Genomic DNA, 15,825 nt, shown 5'->3' on the forward strand with positions numbered 1-15,825 from the left:
AATCAATTGATAAGGATATAAACTGCCCACCTAGATAAGATAAATTTGCCTACAGAAATCCATCCCAGATGAATTGGCAATTCAAGCCCAGATCTGGGCTATCTTTCTCCATCTCTATCTTTTTTTTTTTTTTTTTTTTTTTTTTTTTTGGAGCTGGGGACCAGACAGGGCCTTCGCTCGCTAGGCAAAGCGCTCTACCACTGAGCTACATCCCCAACCCCTTCTCCACTTCTATCTTAATTCTCCTCCTTCTGACTCTCCCGCATTATACTTTGTCCCCATCTTATTTTTTTTTTTTTTACTGTCCAGTCGTGGCCTTGACCTAACTGGTGCCAGCCCTCACCTGCATATAGACATCAACCCACAAAGAAATGGTGACTGAGACACACCGTTATAGAAAAAAAAACCAAAAAACGTGACGTTTAATCGGCCTGTAGACGATAAGGCTGTGTTGACATCAGATTGGAAGTCAGTGAATGTGTTGCCTTGGGTGTGTAGATTTGTTTATATTTCCAACAAAGGAGATCAAAAGCTGTGGATTCCATCAAAACTGATAAAGTTCAGAGTTGCCCAAAGGTCTTCTGAAAACTTTGGATGCTGACCCAAAAAGAACAAATTCGAGAGAGAGCCTAACCAATCACCGCCTTCCCCTGCCAGCCAAGAGAGCATGAACAAGGAACATTCAACACTTAACCACTAACAGGCTTTGAGCAAGCCTTTGGTCTCCTGCAATACAGAGCCATCCACAATGCAGGGCAACAATAGGCCTATGGGTAGGTTTAAAAGAGGCTATGCTGGGGGTTGGGGATTTAGCTCAGTGGTAGGCGCCCTAGCAAGCGCAAGGCCCTGGGTTGGGTCCCCAGCTCCCGGGAGGAGGGGGAGGACGAAACAAAACAAAACAAAACAAACAGGCTATGCTGGGCTGGAGAGATGGCTCAGCGAGTGCCAACTGCTCTTCCAGAGGTCCTGAGTTCAAATCCCAGCAACCACATAGTGGCTCACAACCTTCTGTAAAGAGATCCAATGCCCTCTTCTGGTGTGTCTGAAGACAGCTACAGTGTACATATAATAAATGAATAAATCTTTAAAAAAAAATGAAAACGCACAAAAACAGGCTATGCTGAATACCACATCCTGCAAGCTCAAGGCCGGACTACAAGCTGAAGTTTCACAGAGCTGGTGACAGAGATCGAGACTCCAAAACACAAGATACTAGAAGACAAAACAGTCCAGGAGTAAAAAAGTGTCAAGAAGCAGTACCCAGGAAGGCAAGGCGAAGCTTCACTGCTAGTTTCTCATCTCAGTTGTGGATATGCTCCTGAGAGACCAACAGAAAGGTCCCATCAGACCCCTGAGGACTCTGGGAAAGACATTGAAAAGAGTTGAGAGGCAGCTTCAAAACTGTATAATTAGTAGCTAAAACAAATGAGGGGCTGGGGGAGGGTGGTATGAAATATTTTGTGTCTGGCCCTTTTTTTTTTTTCCCCGCTTTTTTTTTTTTCGAGCTGGGGACCGAACCCAGGGCCAAAGGCAAAGCGCTCTACCACTGAGCTAAATCCCCAACCCCGTGTCTGGCCCTTTAAATGACCCCATGCTCTTCAGTAACAGCTGTCTCTTGGACTTCTGGGAATAGGAGAGGATATAAAAACCAGCCGAGGGCTGGAGATATGGCTCAGCGGTTAAGCGCACCCGACTACTCTTCCAGAGGCCCTGAGTTCAAATCCCAGCAACCACATGGTGGCTCACAACCATCTGTAAAGAGATCTGATTCCCTCTTCTGGTGTATCTGAAGACAGCTACAGTGTACTTATATATAATAAATGAATAAATCTTTAAAAAAAAAAAACCAGCAGAGACTGAAAGTTGGAGGGGAGAGAGAGTAAGGAGTTAGAGAGTCAGTCGTAGGAGAGGGGATAGTGGGACAGAGAAGACAGTTGATGCAGGAGGAAAAGAAGACTGTGTAGGGTTGGAGACGAGATTGAGCAGTGTGAAAATGAGTTGCAAGTGAACTGGGCCAGCAGACTGAGAAGACTGAACAGTTGAGTCAGGAGAAGCTGAGCTGAGCCAGAGAAGATATTGTTGGGAAGGGTTGGGGATTTAGCTCAGTGGTAGAGCGCTTGCCTAGCAAACGCAAGGTCCTGGGTTCAGTCCCCAGCTCCAAAAAAAGAAAAAGAAGAAAAAAAAAAAAAAAGAGATATTGTTGGGGGGAAAAAAAAAACTCACAAAGAACCTACAAAGTAGCTATAACAATATGAAAGAAAGAATTAAACAATAAAACATTTTACAAATAGCTACAATATTGACTATTTTCTGCTTTCCACATTTAGCTTTTTAAATAGGTTTATTGAATATAAGTGACCCAATATAGTTGGGGGCATAGATCCCCGAGTTTGTTAAGGAGTTAATAAGGTTCAGTATGATAAGGCATGCCTTCAATCCAAGCACTTGGGAAGCAGAAGTGGGTGTATCTCTGAATTGGAAGGTTAGCCTGGTCTATATAGAGAGTTCCAGGCCCCCAGAGGAGTATAATGAGACCCTGTCTTAAAAAACAAAAGACTATCTATTGAATGAATATACACCTTCTGCGTATGAGATATTGCTTTGGACACTTGGATGACACCGGGGAAGAAAACAGTCATCTTTTATTGTTTTGTATATATGTGTGGGTACCACGTGTGCCTGCTGGCCTCAGAAGCGATAAGAGGGCATCAGATCCCATAGAACTAGAGTAACAGACAGTTGTTAGGCACCATGTGGGTGACATAATAAAAAAAACTGGGTCCTCTTTTAAAGCAGTCAGTGATTTTAATCTAAGCCATCTCTCTAACCTCCCCACAACCTTTTGTTTTATTGAGACAGTCTATATAGCCCCAGCTATCCTGGAATTTGGTGCGTGGACCAGGTAGGCCTTGAACTCACAGCTGTCTGCCTCTGTCTCCAGAGTTCTGGAACTAAAGGCATGCAGCACTATTCCCGGCTTAAAACGCTTGCACTTACAAAGCTCATTTTTCAGTGAACCAAGTAGGGTTTCCAGGGAGGAGAGAAAATTCACAGTACTTAAATACATACGTGTCCATGCAGAAATAGCAGGGGATGGCATAGGGCAGGAGCTGCCATTTCAAGTTAGGTAGTAAAGCTGTTTCACTGAGAAGTCAACACCTGAGCTATTGAAGTTGTAAAGCTGGGAGACCTGTGGTTTTCTGGGCATGCTGCTTTAGGCTGAGAGCTGGTTGGCTGGCTGTGGGGAATGCAGAGGAGACTAAGTACAAAGAGAACACAGGGGGTTGGGGATTTAGCTCAGTGGTAGGCGCTTGCCTAGCAAGCGCAAGGCCCTGGGTTTGGTCCCCAGCTCGGAAAAAAAAAAAAAAAAAAAAAAAAAAAAAAAAGAGAGAACACAGATTTCTCTGACTTCTATTCTTAGTTTAGGGTTTTGAGTCATTTGTATTACCAGCTAGGAAGCTATGATTCTAGTAGGAAGGTGCAGAAAAGCCATGAAGAGAAAAGGTTAATAATGAAGAAAGGAACAGCTTTGTAGCAGCGGAACTACTCCTGGTTGATCCAATTAGGGAAAGAACGGTGTCTGGGAGAAGGTGGGGCGGTGGGGGCACACAGCCAGGGCTACAGAGAAAACCTGTCTCAGTGGGGAAAGAAAAAAAAAAGTCTGGGAGAACAATCTAAGGGAGAAAGGGCAGTGTCTGCTATGGAAGGTTTGCAGAGGTGACAAGGAATACAGAGCACATTGACAGAAGGCACAGAGGACTTGAGGTCTGAGGTGGGCCAGGCCTGGGCTCAGCGTTTATTTAATTCCTCTATAAGACACCTTGGCCCTGCGCACCCCACATCTCAGGCTCCGGGGCAACCTCAGTCTCTTGCACCCGGGCATTCAGGAGCAGGGTATCATCCTCCAGGAAGTTGCTCAGCTGGGCCAGCTGTCGGCGGATGAGGTTGGTGGTGCGGTACACCCGGCGTACACGCCCCAGCAGGTTCAGCAGCAAGGTCCGGTTACGCTCATGGCGTTGGACCCAAGCGTCACGTAGCTCACGGTAGCAGTTGTGTTGCTCACCCTCCAAGGCAGCCAGGGTGGCTCCACAGCCTAAGGGGCAGCGCTGCTGTCCGTTCTGCTGGCAGTGCTGGCGGTGTTCATCCAGGACCCCACGCAGAACCTGCGCAGTGCAACCCTCATTTGGGCAGGCCATCAGCTCGAAGGGGCATGAGTCCTGATGGCCCTTGCGATGAGCCAGAGGGCATGTCACCAAGCAGCCAGCTGCAGCGTTCTTGCACTAGGGCGTATGAGAAAGCTCGGTATGTATTAAATTAGTCGGTGCTGGCTGGCGCTCCCAGGTAATCCCTAGTCTATAACCCACAGACTGCAAAACAAGTGAACTCTGGAGCCTCCTAAGCTTTTCTTTTTTTTTTTTGGTTCTTTTTTTCGGAGCTGGGGATCAAACCCAGGGCCTTGTGCTTCCTAGGCAAGCGCTCTACCACTGAGCTAAATCCCCACCCCCCTCCTAAGCTTTTCTGATTCCAAGCTGCTTCTTTATAAAGTTAGAGGGCTGAAGAGCAGTGGCCCTTCATCCCTGAGACTCACAATCCCCAGTCACACCTGAAGTTCTAAGGGACCCACACACAGCAAGCGGTAGCCCATGATTCAGTCTCTTCTGCCATGTCTATGACCTTTGGGCTATTCTTGGCTCTTTTCACGTCTCCTGGCTCTGTCCCTGCCACTCCGCCCCCCCAATCCCTCGGGAGGACGAGAGTGGATGCTCAGAGCTACCTTGACTTGTAGGCGGCCAATGGTTTTTCGGAGTTTATTCACTTGAACCATCTTCCTCCTTTTCACCTCTTTTCTACAGCATGGACAGGTGTTTTGTCTAGAAGGGTGCATGAATATGATGTTGGAAGCCATATGCTTGCCTTCGTGGGATAGCCCAGCTAGTACCGCCTTTCTTTTTTTTTTTTTTTGTTCTTTTTTTCGGAGCTGGGGACCGAACCCAGGGCCTTGCGCTTCCCCAACCCCTAGTACCTCCTTTCTGTCTGGAGGCATACCGTGGGCATTACGGTGAGGTTTTTCCTTCCCAAGCTGAGGCTAGGACTTGAGACACACGGAGCAAGGGCACACACATGCTTTAGTGTCCTAGATTTTATAGTTGAGTTTTATAGTCACTGGAACCCAGCTTTTGGCAGACGTTTCCATTCTTTTTTTTTTTTTTTAATTCTTTTTTTTTCGGAGCTGGGGACCGAACCCAGGGCCTTGCGCTTCCTAGGCAAGCACTCTACCACTGAGCCAAATCCCCAACCCCGACGTTTCCATTCTTAGCCACAGGAACTGACCCCCAGCCTCACCCCCACCCGCCTGTATTCCCAACACACCTGGCTAGCCACTGGAAGATGCACTTTTTGCAGAAGATGTGACTGCATGGCAACCTCATTGGCCTCTTGAGAACCCCATGGCAGACGGAACACAGGAAGTTGCAGTCAGGAGGGCTGGCAAAGAGGTTGAGATCGTACCCACCACTCTGCAAAGGCCAGGTCAGTGTTAAGGCCAAGGCTCCAAGCCCCTGCCACACACACTCATACCAGCAAGATAACACAGCAATCTTTGGTAGGAAGGATGGCTATAGGAAGAAACTTAAGTAGAGAGCCTAGAAGAGTCTGCACCCGCTTCAAGGGGGAGCCTGTGGAGGCTTGCTAACTCCTGCGTGAAAAGGCTGGACTGTTTCTAGCATATACTAGTTAAGAGCCTCCTGAAAGTTCTCTATCCCATAAAAGGACTGTCATCCATTCTCAGAGTGAGATAGAATCTATTTCTAGATGGCTGGGCATCTGTCTGGAATTGAGTACAAATCTCAGAGCTCAGGGGCTCACCATGATCTGTATCTGGACGGCAGCTCCACTGAGACTTAGGGCTTAGGAGACTGCACTTGGCAGCACCTGTGGACTGACATCACAGTAGCATTGTCCAGCGTGGGCCAATCACAGCTCTGGTCCAGAGCCCACTGGGACCTACCCTTTGCTTTTCCTTCCATGGATTTACTGTGTTGCTTCGGTTGTATCTAACAGTTGATACCTACGTAAGAGAATGAGGCTTCAGGGTTGGGGATTTAGCTCAGTGGTAGAGCGCTTGCCTAGCAAGCGCAAGGCCCTGGGTTCGGTCCCCAGCTCCGGGGAAAAAAAAAAAAAAAAGAGAGAATGAGGCTTCTAGAGGCTGGTTCCCCAAGGCCAGCAAGATCACAGTGGCTCCCCACTGACTGGGTGGTCAGTTTAAATGTTGACCTTCTCCTCCAATATCCCTTCATCAAGAACTAAGTACTGTAGCAGGAGGTCCATTCTGTGGAAATCCCAGAGGTTTTTCATCTGTAAACTGAAAGGCATTGGGTAGACAATGGAGTTGTGGTATGTGTGTGTGTGTGCATAGTTTTTTCACCCTTTAGGTATTACATGGTCTCCATATTGGTAGCATATAAGGTAGGCCTAAGGCAACAGTAACGGAGCTGCTGACATTCAAAGTCTTCCTTTTAGCCAGGCCATGGTGGTGGTGGTACACCCCTTTAATCTCAACAGAGGAGGCAGGTACATCTCTTTGAGGCCAGTCTGATCTAAAGTGAGTTCCAGGATAGCCAGAGTTACACAGCGAAAAGCTGTTTCAGGAGCGTCTCCTTCAGGTGAAGGCCATTTTGGGAGCTACCACAGTATACACGAAGGCCACTCCAGATCATAATCTGACAGGGTTGGGACTTTGCTGGGCCGTTGTGAGAACATGTCTGCTCAGTAAGCTGAATTTATTGGTTCGCTAAGGTAAACTACAGTGGTCATAACTGGAACCCTTCTGGGGAAAAATGCCAACACATTCCTGCAAGTTTACTATTGCCTAGGTGGTCACCTGTCTAAAAAACCGTATCCACGTGTAGGTGTGTTTAAGTTGTGCATTTGAGTGCTGGTGACCTTGGAGGCCAGAGTTAGAGTTACATCTTCTTAACCTGAGCTACCTCTAACCCTTCATTTCACACTGACAGGCTCTCAGTACTGTCACCATGGCTGCTTTAAACTGTATGTACAGCAAGCCTGCCTCTCCAGTACAGGCAATCACACCCAGGCTCCAGTCAGTGTAACCCCAATCTTTGAAAGGCTGAAGTAGGATTGTTAAAATTCAGGGCATTCCTAGAGCACAACCCAATCTCACCAAAAAGGGGAAAAAAACTGGTTCAAAACTGCTCTTAGGGGGCTGGAGAGATGGCTCAGTGGTTAAGAGCACTGGCTGCTCTTCCAGAGGTCCAGAGTTCGAATCCAAGCAACCACACAATGGCTCACATCCATCTGTAATGAGATCTGATGCTCTATTCCGGAGTGTCTGAGGGCACCTACAGTGTACTTATATATAATAAATCTTTAAAAAAGAAAAACCCGTTCTTAGGACTATGGGAATCAGCTACACCACGTGATGTACATACATGCAAGCAAAACAAAGCACATTAAAACGCACAAGAATCGGGGTTGGGGATTTGGCTCAGTGGTAGAGCGCTTACCTAGCAAGCGCAAGGCCCTGGGTTCGGTCCCCAGCTCCAAAAACAAAAAAAAAAAAAAAAAAAAAAAAAAAAAAAACAAACAAAAACAAAAACAAACCAAAACCAAAACCAAAACAAAAAAAAAAAAAAACCGCACAAGAATCCGCCTGCCTTGGGTATCCAGATGCTGACTGCTGGGACTAACACACCGGTTGAGAATGCACTTTCCACCTAGACTGATGGTAACCGTCCAACACATTAATACACAGTTAAGTTAAAATATTTTATTTGAGAAAAGAGACACCCGAACCCTGTCATTCTCGTGGGAGAGTCAGCGGCGACGTCCAGATCCGATGGAATTAACTCATTTTGAGAAAAGAGGACACCCGAACACTGCCATTCTTGCGGGAGAGGCGGCGACAACGTTCAGATCCAGTGGAACCTGTGAAATAAATGACGTGATTAGGACTGTGGCCCCAAGCCAGACCGCGGGAGCGGCGAGGCGATCTGGAATGTAGGGGCCTGGGTTTCACCCTCCCACACTGGGGCAGCAGGGGGTGAGCTGAGGCCTCTGTGGCTCTGGGCGCCGATTCTCAACCCCGGCCACAGGCCAAAGCCGAGGATGATTTTCAACGAACGCCCATTTACTGGATCAACAGCGTACGCCTCGAAAAGCCCATGAGGAGCGACCTACCTGGACATGAAAACGGAACCACGAACTCGTGGACACTAGGAAGACCACAAGGCGCCGGCGCGAGTATTTATATACGTGCTTCCGGCTGGTGGCGTTTGCGGCTTCGGCGAGGGGAAGTGCGCAGGCGCAAGTAGACCGTGGCGGGGGCGGGACAAGACGCAGCCAATCACAGCCTGCAGTTGCCCTGTATAGACGTTCGAGATCTCGCGGCTCTTGGCTCGCTATAAAAGATCCCTTCCGCACCGCCTCCCTCTTCTTCTTCTTCGGGAAAACACGTGAGTCTATGTTACTGGGCTCTGATCTTGCGGCCTGGGAATCCGTGGACATCCGGACGGACACAGATTTGGCAGGACCGCGGACCCTGGGGTTCTGCTGATTTGCTTTTTCTTCTCTTGTCACTAGCAAATGGCGGATGACGCCGGTGCAGCGGGAGGGCCTGGAGGACCCGGGGGCCCAGGATTAGGAGGCCGCGGCGGCTTCCGCGGAGGATTCGGCAGCGGCCTTAGGGGCCGCGGTCGTGGCCGAGGCCGTGGCCGTGGTCGAGGCCGCGGGGCTCGTGGAGGTAAAGCTGAAGACAAGGAGTGGATCCCCGTCACCAAGCTGGGCCGCCTGGTTAAGGACATGAAGATCAAGTCCTTGGAGGAGATCTACCTGTTCTCCCTGCCCATTAAGGTACAAAGAGGAGTCCGTGCGCAAACAAATCATGGGCGGGAATATCTAGATGGCTCTAAGTGTGCTGCCACATTTTATTGTCAAGGGTGGAGGAGGATTGGAATACCCTTCTTTGTCCATTGGTAGGGAGCGAATTTAACGTATTTACCATAAAATCTCTTACAGGAGTCTGAGATTATTGACTTTTTCCTGGGTGCATCTCTAAAGGATGAAGTTCTGAAAATCATGCCAGTGCAGAAGCAGACTCGGGCTGGCCAGCGGACCAGGTTCAAGGTTAGTTAGGATTGTTTCTTGGCAAGAGCCGTTTGAACAGTGGGGCTGTACTTAACTCTCTCACTCTGCATGGTTACACTAGGCTTTACCCGTGTGACTTTCGTACCGGGAGAGAGAGAAAAGGAGTTCCTCCAGTACTTGGGATTGGCCTCACAGTGGCCTTTCTTGCTTAGAGGAGCACCACAGGTCCTGTTTGGGATGTGCTGGTGGCACGAGGTATCTACAGCCATTTCACTTAAGTCTTTTCACAGGCCTTTGTCGCTATTGGGGACTACAATGGCCACGTTGGTCTCGGTGTTAAGTGCTGCAAGGAGGTTGCCACTGCTATCCGAGGGGCCATCATCCTGGCCAAGCTTTCGATCGTCCCAGTGCGGAGAGGCTACTGGGGGAACAAGATTGGCAAACCCCACACTGTGCCATGCAAGGTGACAGGCCGCTGTGGCTCTGTGCTGGTGCGTCTCATCCCCGCCCCCAGAGGCACTGGCATTGTCTCTGCTCCTGTGCCCAAGAAGCTACTGATGATGGCCGGTATAGATGACTGCTACACTTCAGCCAGGGGCTGCACTGCCACCCTGGGCAACTTTGGTAGGTAGCTCATATTTATTGTGGCCTCTCTTCAGCTGTTTTAATCTTTAAAAAAAAAAAAGACAAAACCAACCCTTTCTACTGTTTCACAGCCAAGGCCACCTTTGATGCCATCTCCAAGACCTACAGCTACCTGACCCCTGACCTCTGGAAAGAGACTGTGTTCACCAAGTCTCCTTATCAGGTAGGCTGATTCAGATGGTGGTGTGTTTGGCTGCCTTTAGCTTTGTTGCCTGAGTTGGCATGTTGTATACTAATGTCCTGCTTCTCTTTTTAGGAATTCACTGACCATCTTGTGAAAACCCACACCAGAGTCTCTGTTCAGAGGACCCAGGCTCCAGCTGTGGCTACCACATAAGGGTTTTTATACAAGAAAAATAAATGAATTAAGTCTGTTAATTGTGTTTTTCCTTTTGTCTGTCTCCCCCATACCTGGAACTACATAGCTCTGGCTGGCTCAAAATGAGCCCAACTAAGACACAGAGACACAGGTGATGGTCAGGCCCATCATTTTATTTCAGCAGTGGATGAACAAGAGTTCTTTGTCTGGTGTCTTAGGCGGCAGCAGTCTCCTTGGCAGCCTTTCTCTCTTCCAGCATCCTCTGCTTCTGCTTTGCCAGGCACTTCCTGGCAGAATAGTAGGCTCCCAGGTCCTGGTCTGGAGGAGAGATGGGCCATGGAGAGCTTGTTACAGGCAGGGTTTTAGGAAGGAAACAAGGACCCAAAACTGATCATACAGCTGAAAGGGTGGGGAAAGCCACAAGGTAAAGGGTCACTCACAGCGGTCCTGGTAGGCTTTAGACACTTGGGTGAATTGCTCCAATTCCTTGGCACAGTTCTGCAGTGCGCTCTCTCCTTCCCTCTGCTGACAAGCCTTAAGTCTCTCCTGGATGATGTTGATGATTTCCTGGTCCACTTTGCTGAAAGAGTAGGAGTCTAGCTCAAAAATTTGGAAGGATAGACTACCTCAGCCTGGAATCTGGGTCCACCTCAGGAGGTGTGGGGGTATGATACCCAGTGTTCCCTGCTGCACTTACAAGTCCCTTCTCCACTGCATCTCAGCCTCATAGATACAGATGACATCACCCTCTTTGCATTCCGTGATGTCTGGCACTCGACGGTACTGTCGGTGGTAGTAGTAGGTTCGGTTTTTGGCGTGCTGTTGTTCAATGAACTCTGGAAAGAGAATACCTTGACCTCAATGGCCTGTCAGCTTAAGCAGCTTGGAGCTAAGGGTCTGAGGCTCCAAGCTTTTACAGAACCAGTTTTATGAAAGGCTGGCAACAGTGGTTGTTACTACCTTCAATTACAAGAGAACATAATTGGTCCCACCTACGCCGTGGGGGTGGGGTGGAGTTAAGTAGGCAAGAGAGTCCCAGACATTCTAAAATGCTACCAAAAAATGTGCCCTTACTGCAGTAATGCACTTGGGACCACCTGTAAGCCAGGGGCAGTGACAGCGTCTCTAAGCTAAGGAGCAGCGCACGAGATATTTGCTATGTTGTCCTGTATAATATTGAAGATGCTGTCCCACAAAGAAACCACCACAATCGGATCCTCAACGCTAAGGAAAGGAAAAGCCACCTAAGCGTGCTGTGCACCCCTAATGCAGGATAAATGGACTGCTTAAGCCTAGCATGACCCAGATGCTGCCCACCATTCTGGCAAACAGGACTAAGGGTTGAGTGGATCATTCTCTGGGACCGGGGATAAAGAACATAGCCATTCAAAACACCACTTTGCACAGGTGAAATTGGCTCAAAGAGAACAAAAATGACCACCCCGACCAGGCAGATGGTTACAAATTGTTCATTTCAACAAGGCTTATTGACCCGCTACTTGTGTATACCAAGGAAAGTGCCTTGCGGATGGATTAGATTCCCGACCACTATTTTTGTACCAGGGCTGGCCTCGAACCCAGAGATCGACCTGCCTCCGCCTTCCTAGTGCTGGGATTAAAGGCATGCACCACAACCACCCGAATTCCAACTATCACCGATTAAAGGGGCGGCCCGGGTCGAGGTAAGATTAGTTGGGGTTTTGCTGAAGGCAGAAAGAATTATAGACAGGGTAGTCCTGGAAAGAAGTGGACCATCCCGCGGTGCAGCAGGGTAGACGGGAGGTCCTGGGGGTGACAGCTCCGGGTTTCTCGGATATAAGGTAGAAAGAGTCCTAGATGCACTGGGATTAAGGAGATTTGGACTCCGGGAGTCTGGGTGCAGGACAGCGGCATGCAGTTCTAGGGGGCGGAACCTGGCTGTGGGATCCGTGGGGTACCAGGATCTCCACTAAGCGGGAGCAATTCTAGACCCTGTACCTCTCACGAGGGTCACGGGCCAGTCCACGACGAGGTCGTAGGCCTTCGTCAAGTAGGTGATGGGGTTAGGGATCGAGGTCTGCGGCGAGGGAGCAGGCGTGCGGCGCGGGGGCTCCGGGTACACATCCTTGTCCCAAGAGTCCGGCATGGTTTAAGCGAACCCCTGCGGACCTTCCACTCGTTCTGCGTCTGGGTCGGCTCGGCCTGCTAAGGACGCGGGACCTCTACGCCTGCGCAGAAAGACGGCAGCTGCGCCTGCGTAGTGGCAGCCGCGAGGCACCATGGGATTGTGGTTCGCCTCTCTGGCACCCCCCTGTGGTTTCCGCGCACCTGGTTTAGTTGGACAGAGATCATCACCAAGTGCATGGAAATGCTTTGCCCTGCCCTACCAGCTTAGATAGCCGGGAATGCGGTGAACATGGCTTGGCAAGAGTACACATAAGTCGGGGTTGGGGATTTAGCTCAGTGGTAGAGTGCTTGCCTAGCAAGCGCAAGGCCCTGGGTTCGGTTCCCAGCTCCGAAAAAATAAATAAATAAATAAATAAAAGAGTACACATAAGTCAACAACTGCTCTAGACTCTGCTCAGGTCCCTCGGGGGCTGGTGGGTCCCTGTAAACCTCGGGACTTCTCTGAAGAGGCAGGGCTTGTCTCGTGTCCATAAAGGATTTCCTACCCTAGGCACACAGTGCTTTGCTCTGCAAGAGTGGTTCTGGTCCTGAGCTTGTGCCCCGAGTTGCCCACTCTCCAGGACTGCGCTGCCCAAACTCTTGAGTGTATGTGTTTAGAACCTGGTTTTGCAGACTGGGTGCTGGTTATCTCCTGCCAGTTATGGGTTAAGAAATAGAGCTATTAGTTTTAGAGATTTACCACTATCTAGTATAATATAAACATCAGTTTATGATCACAAAGTCAGACCCACAAATATTATCATTTTGGTAGCATAGAATCTTTTTTTTTTTTGCTTCATTTTATTTTTTTTAAGATTTATTTATTTATTTATTTATTTATTTATTTATTTATTTATTTATTTATGTGAGTGCACTTGTCGCTGTCTTCAGACACACCAGAAGAGGGCATCAGATCCCATTACGGATGGTTGTGAACCACCATGTGGTTGCTGGGAATCAAACTCAGGACTTTTGGAAGAGCAGTCGGTGCTCTTAACCTTTGAGCCATCTCCCCAGTCCCCAGAACAGGTTCTTTTTTTTTTTTTTTTTTTTTAAGATTTTTTTATTTTATGTATGTGAACACACTGTCGCTGTCTTCAGACACACCAGAAGAGGGTATCAGATCCCATTACACATGGTTGTGAGCCACCATGTGGTTGCTGGGCATTGAACTCAGGACCTCTGGAAGAGCAGTCAGTGCTCTAACCGCTGAGCCATCTCTCCAGCTCCCAGAACAGGTTCTTGTATGAATGTTTTTATGTTTCTTTGTTTGTGTCAGGGTCTTATGTATGTCAGGCTGGCCTGTAATTCCTGCCGCTGTGTCCCAAGTACAAGTGTTGGGATTATGGTTGTGTATCACCATGCTTGGTTTATGCTGTGCTGAAGATTAGAGCCAGGGCTTCGCGCACATTAGGCAAGGATTGTATCACACTTAGCTGGGCTGATTTTTCTTCTTTCTTTTCAAGACAGGCGTCTTTGGGTAGCTCCGGCTGTCCTGGAACTCGCAGACTTTCACCTGCCTCTGTGTCCCCAGTGCTAGGATTAAAGACGTGTGCCACCACCACCTGGCTTCTACTTCAGTTTCTCCCTTCAAGTTTTTGACTTGAGTGTTGCCTTGGCTTCCCTCAATGATAGTCTGTGATTAGGATGTGTAAGCCAAATAAATGCTTTCCTCTCCAAGTTGCTTTTGATTATGATGCCTTTAAATTTATTTTATTTTATCATATTTATTATTTTTTTTGTGTGTGAGTAGAAGTATTTTGTCTGCATGTATGTCTTTGCCCCAGATTCATGCAGTGCTCATAAAGGCCAGAAAGATGATTTTGGATCCCCAGGGACTAGAGTTACAGTTGTGAGCCATCTTGTGGGTGCTGGGAATTGAACTTGGATCCTTAGGAAAAACAGATGGTTCTCTCTCTTTTTTTTTTTTCTTTTTTTTTCTTTTTTCTATTTTTTTTTCACACCCCCCCTCACTTTTTTTTTTTTTTTTTTATTTACTTAAGTATGTATTTTTTTTTTTTTTTTTTTTTTGAGTGTTTGGGTGTTTTTTTTTTTTTTTTTTTTTTTTTTTTTTAAAGATTTATTTATTTATTATATATAAGTACACTGTAGCTGTCTTCAGATACACCAGAAGAGGGCATCAGATCTCTTTACAGATGGTCGTGAGCCACCATGTGGTTGCTGGGAATTGAACTCATGACCTCTGGAAGAGCAGTCGGGTGCTCTTAACCGCTGAGCCATCTCTCCAGCCCCCAGATGGTTCTCTTAACTGCTGAGCTATCTCTCCAGAATCAATCATGCAGACTTTATTAAGATTTTCCTTCTAGGGGTTGGGGATTTAGCTCAGTGGTAGAGCGCTGCCTAGCAAGTGCAAGGCCCTGGTTTGGTCCTCAGCTCCAAAAAAAAAAAAAAAGATTTTCCTTCTGGCTGTGGCCTAAGAACAGTATCCCTCATCAGGTCACAGTGGTCCTTGTCTTTGAAGAGTCATTACCAATCCCCAGGACCACGGGGGTGGGTGGGTGGGAGGGAATGCTACCCTGGTCCCAGGTGTTTTCTCCACCGTAAGCCGCCCATCTAATGCCCCTCCCAGGTTTTTCCCTGGCACCGAAAGCCATGCTGGCTACAGGAGCTGACCAAGGAGCCTGCCAGGTGCTAAATCTGGGATCTGGCAACTGAGTGTTCTAGCTCTGTCATTTGACCTCTGGTGCCTGGTGGGGAGGTCCCTTCCTAACCTGCAGGGATCGTCCATGGTTAGTGGGCTGGGGCTATACCCCCAACAGAACCGGTATTCGGGGGAGGGGGCAGGGATAATCCTGGAGCTGTGAGGAATGAGTTTGAAGAGACAGCAAAGGGATGGGCAGTTCACAGCTGCTGCTCTCTTACTGTCTTGGACCCTTGCAGGTCTTGCTAGGATAGGTACACAGGGGCAGGAAGCCCATGGTTGTGGAGAGCCCATCGCTAAACCTCAACTATCCGCAATCTATTCTTTTTATATGGATGAGGTAGCACAAGGACTGCCTGGACCTCTCCCTCGGACCTCTAGCCCACATTGTGGGTGGCATGGGGAGTGGGGGTGTTGAGTCTCCTGAATCAACCTGAAGCCACCCCTAGGGAGACTTCAGTTATGAACACCCTCTTTTCCCTAGTCTCACCGGAAGTTCTCTGCTCCTCGACATGGACACCTGGGCTTCCTGCCCCACAAGAGGAGCCGGCGGCACCGGGGCAAGGTGAAGAGCTGGCCTCGCGATGACCCCAGCCAGCCCGTGCACCTCACAGCCTTCTTGGGCTATAAGGCCGGCATGACCCACACACTTCGCGAAGTGCACCGACCTGGACTCAGTGAGTTACTAAGGGGGGCAAACAGCAGAGATGGGAATAGAATCTTCTAGATTCTAGAAGCCAGAAAGTGCTCTGTGGAGCTGCAAGTGGAGCCGCAGTCCCAGAAAAGATGATGTTCTTGTCCAGGGGTGTTGCTCTAAGGACAGGCAGGGACTGTGCTGATCTCGGTAAAGCCCAGATATGAGCAATGCCTGGAGGGAGGGGGTTTCTGACAGTACTTGCAATTTAACACAGAGGCATGGGGAAGCTAGAAAATGGTCCCAGTAAGTGGAACA

The 15,825-nt window shown here is 48.6% G+C and overlaps 3 protein-coding genes and 2 non-coding genes across 6 annotated transcripts; 2 read left to right on the plus strand and 3 right to left on the minus strand.

Moving 5' to 3' along the window:
- Positions 1–3,766: 3,766 nt before the first annotated feature.
- Positions 3,767–8,306, minus strand: Rnf151 (ring finger protein 151). Of its 2 annotated transcripts, XM_032913355.1 has the most exons (5): positions 8,197–8,306; positions 7,813–7,944; positions 5,371–5,516; positions 4,775–4,871; positions 3,767–4,280 (listed from the first exon to the last, which is right to left on the minus strand). In XM_032913355.1, exons 3-5 carry the CDS (start codon positions 5,427–5,429, stop codon positions 3,810–3,812), a joined length of 627 nt encoding a protein of 208 aa, XP_032769246.1. In that variant the 5' UTR covers positions 5,430–5,516; positions 7,813–7,944; positions 8,197–8,306; the 3' UTR covers positions 3,767–3,809. The 2 variants fall into 2 exon arrangements, with proteins under 2 accessions (XP_032769246.1, XP_032769245.1); XM_032913354.1 differs by lacking the exons at positions 7,813–7,944; positions 8,197–8,306 and adding an exon at positions 5,866–5,940.
- Positions 8,013–8,140, minus strand: LOC116910742. The gene has a single exon (XR_004389255.1). It is a non-coding gene; the product is annotated as a small nucleolar RNA ACA64 (small nucleolar RNA).
- A 73-nt stretch (positions 8,307–8,379) lies between the features above and the next one.
- On the plus strand, positions 8,380–10,125 carry Rps2 (ribosomal protein S2). Its single transcript, XM_032913353.1, has 6 exons — positions 8,380–8,471; positions 8,599–8,868; positions 9,034–9,141; positions 9,393–9,726; positions 9,819–9,910; positions 10,004–10,125. Exons 2-6 carry the CDS (start codon positions 8,602–8,604, stop codon positions 10,082–10,084), a joined length of 882 nt encoding a protein of 293 aa, XP_032769244.1. The 5' UTR covers positions 8,380–8,471; positions 8,599–8,601; the 3' UTR covers positions 10,085–10,125.
- LOC116910666 lies at positions 9,196–9,329 on the plus strand. The gene has a single exon (XR_004389198.1). It is a non-coding gene; the product is annotated as a small nucleolar RNA SNORA64/SNORA10 family (small nucleolar RNA).
- Positions 10,126–10,218: 93 nt separating the features above from the next.
- On the minus strand, positions 10,219–12,289 carry Ndufb10 (NADH:ubiquinone oxidoreductase subunit B10). The gene is made up of 4 exons (XM_032913767.1): positions 12,044–12,289; positions 10,764–10,902; positions 10,507–10,646; positions 10,219–10,384 (listed from the first exon to the last, which is right to left on the minus strand). The coding sequence occupies exons 1-4, from the start codon at positions 12,189–12,191 to the stop codon at positions 10,281–10,283; spliced, it is 531 nt and encodes a 176-aa protein (XP_032769658.1). The 5' UTR covers positions 12,192–12,289; the 3' UTR covers positions 10,219–10,280.
- Positions 12,290–15,825: the final 3,536 nt, after the last annotated feature.

This window comes from Rattus rattus, chromosome 9 (genome assembly GCF_011064425.1).
Source record: "Rattus rattus isolate New Zealand chromosome 9, Rrattus_CSIRO_v1, whole genome shotgun sequence".
NCBI lineage: Eukaryota > Metazoa > Chordata > Mammalia > Rodentia > Muridae > Rattus > Rattus rattus.

Bases quoted from the DNA above. Each gene is read 5' to 3' on its own strand.
- Rnf151 (XM_032913354.1), bottom strand. The intron at 4,872-5,370 runs GTGTGTTGGGAA...GCACCCTTCTAG, and splicing joins ATCTTCCAGTGGCTAGCCAG to ACAAAACACCTGTCCATGCT. The intron at 4,281-4,774 runs GTAGCTCTGAGC...CATACGCCCTAG, and splicing joins TTGGCCGCCTACAAGTCAAG to TGCAAGAACGCTGCAGCTGG.
- Rps2 (XM_032913353.1), top strand. From the start codon at position 8,602: ATGGCGGATGACGCCGGTGCAGCGGGAGGGCCTGGAGGACCCGGGGGC. The intron at 9,727-9,818 runs GTAGGTAGCTCA...ACTGTTTCACAG, and splicing joins TGCCACCCTGGGCAACTTTG to CCAAGGCCACCTTTGATGCC. The intron at 9,911-10,003 runs GTAGGCTGATTC...TTCTCTTTTTAG, and splicing joins TCACCAAGTCTCCTTATCAG to GAATTCACTGACCATCTTGT.
- Ndufb10 (XM_032913767.1), bottom strand. From the start codon at position 12,191: ATGCCGGACTCTTGGGACAAGGATGTGTACCCGGAGCCCCCGCGCCGC. The intron at 10,903-12,043 runs GTACAGGGTCTA...TTCTCTTTCCAG, and splicing joins GCCCGTGACCCTCGTGAGAG to AGTTCATTGAACAACAGCAC. The intron at 10,385-10,506 runs GTGAGTGACCCT...TCTCTCCTCCAG, and splicing joins TAAAGCCTACCAGGACCGCT to ACCAGGACCTGGGAGCCTAC.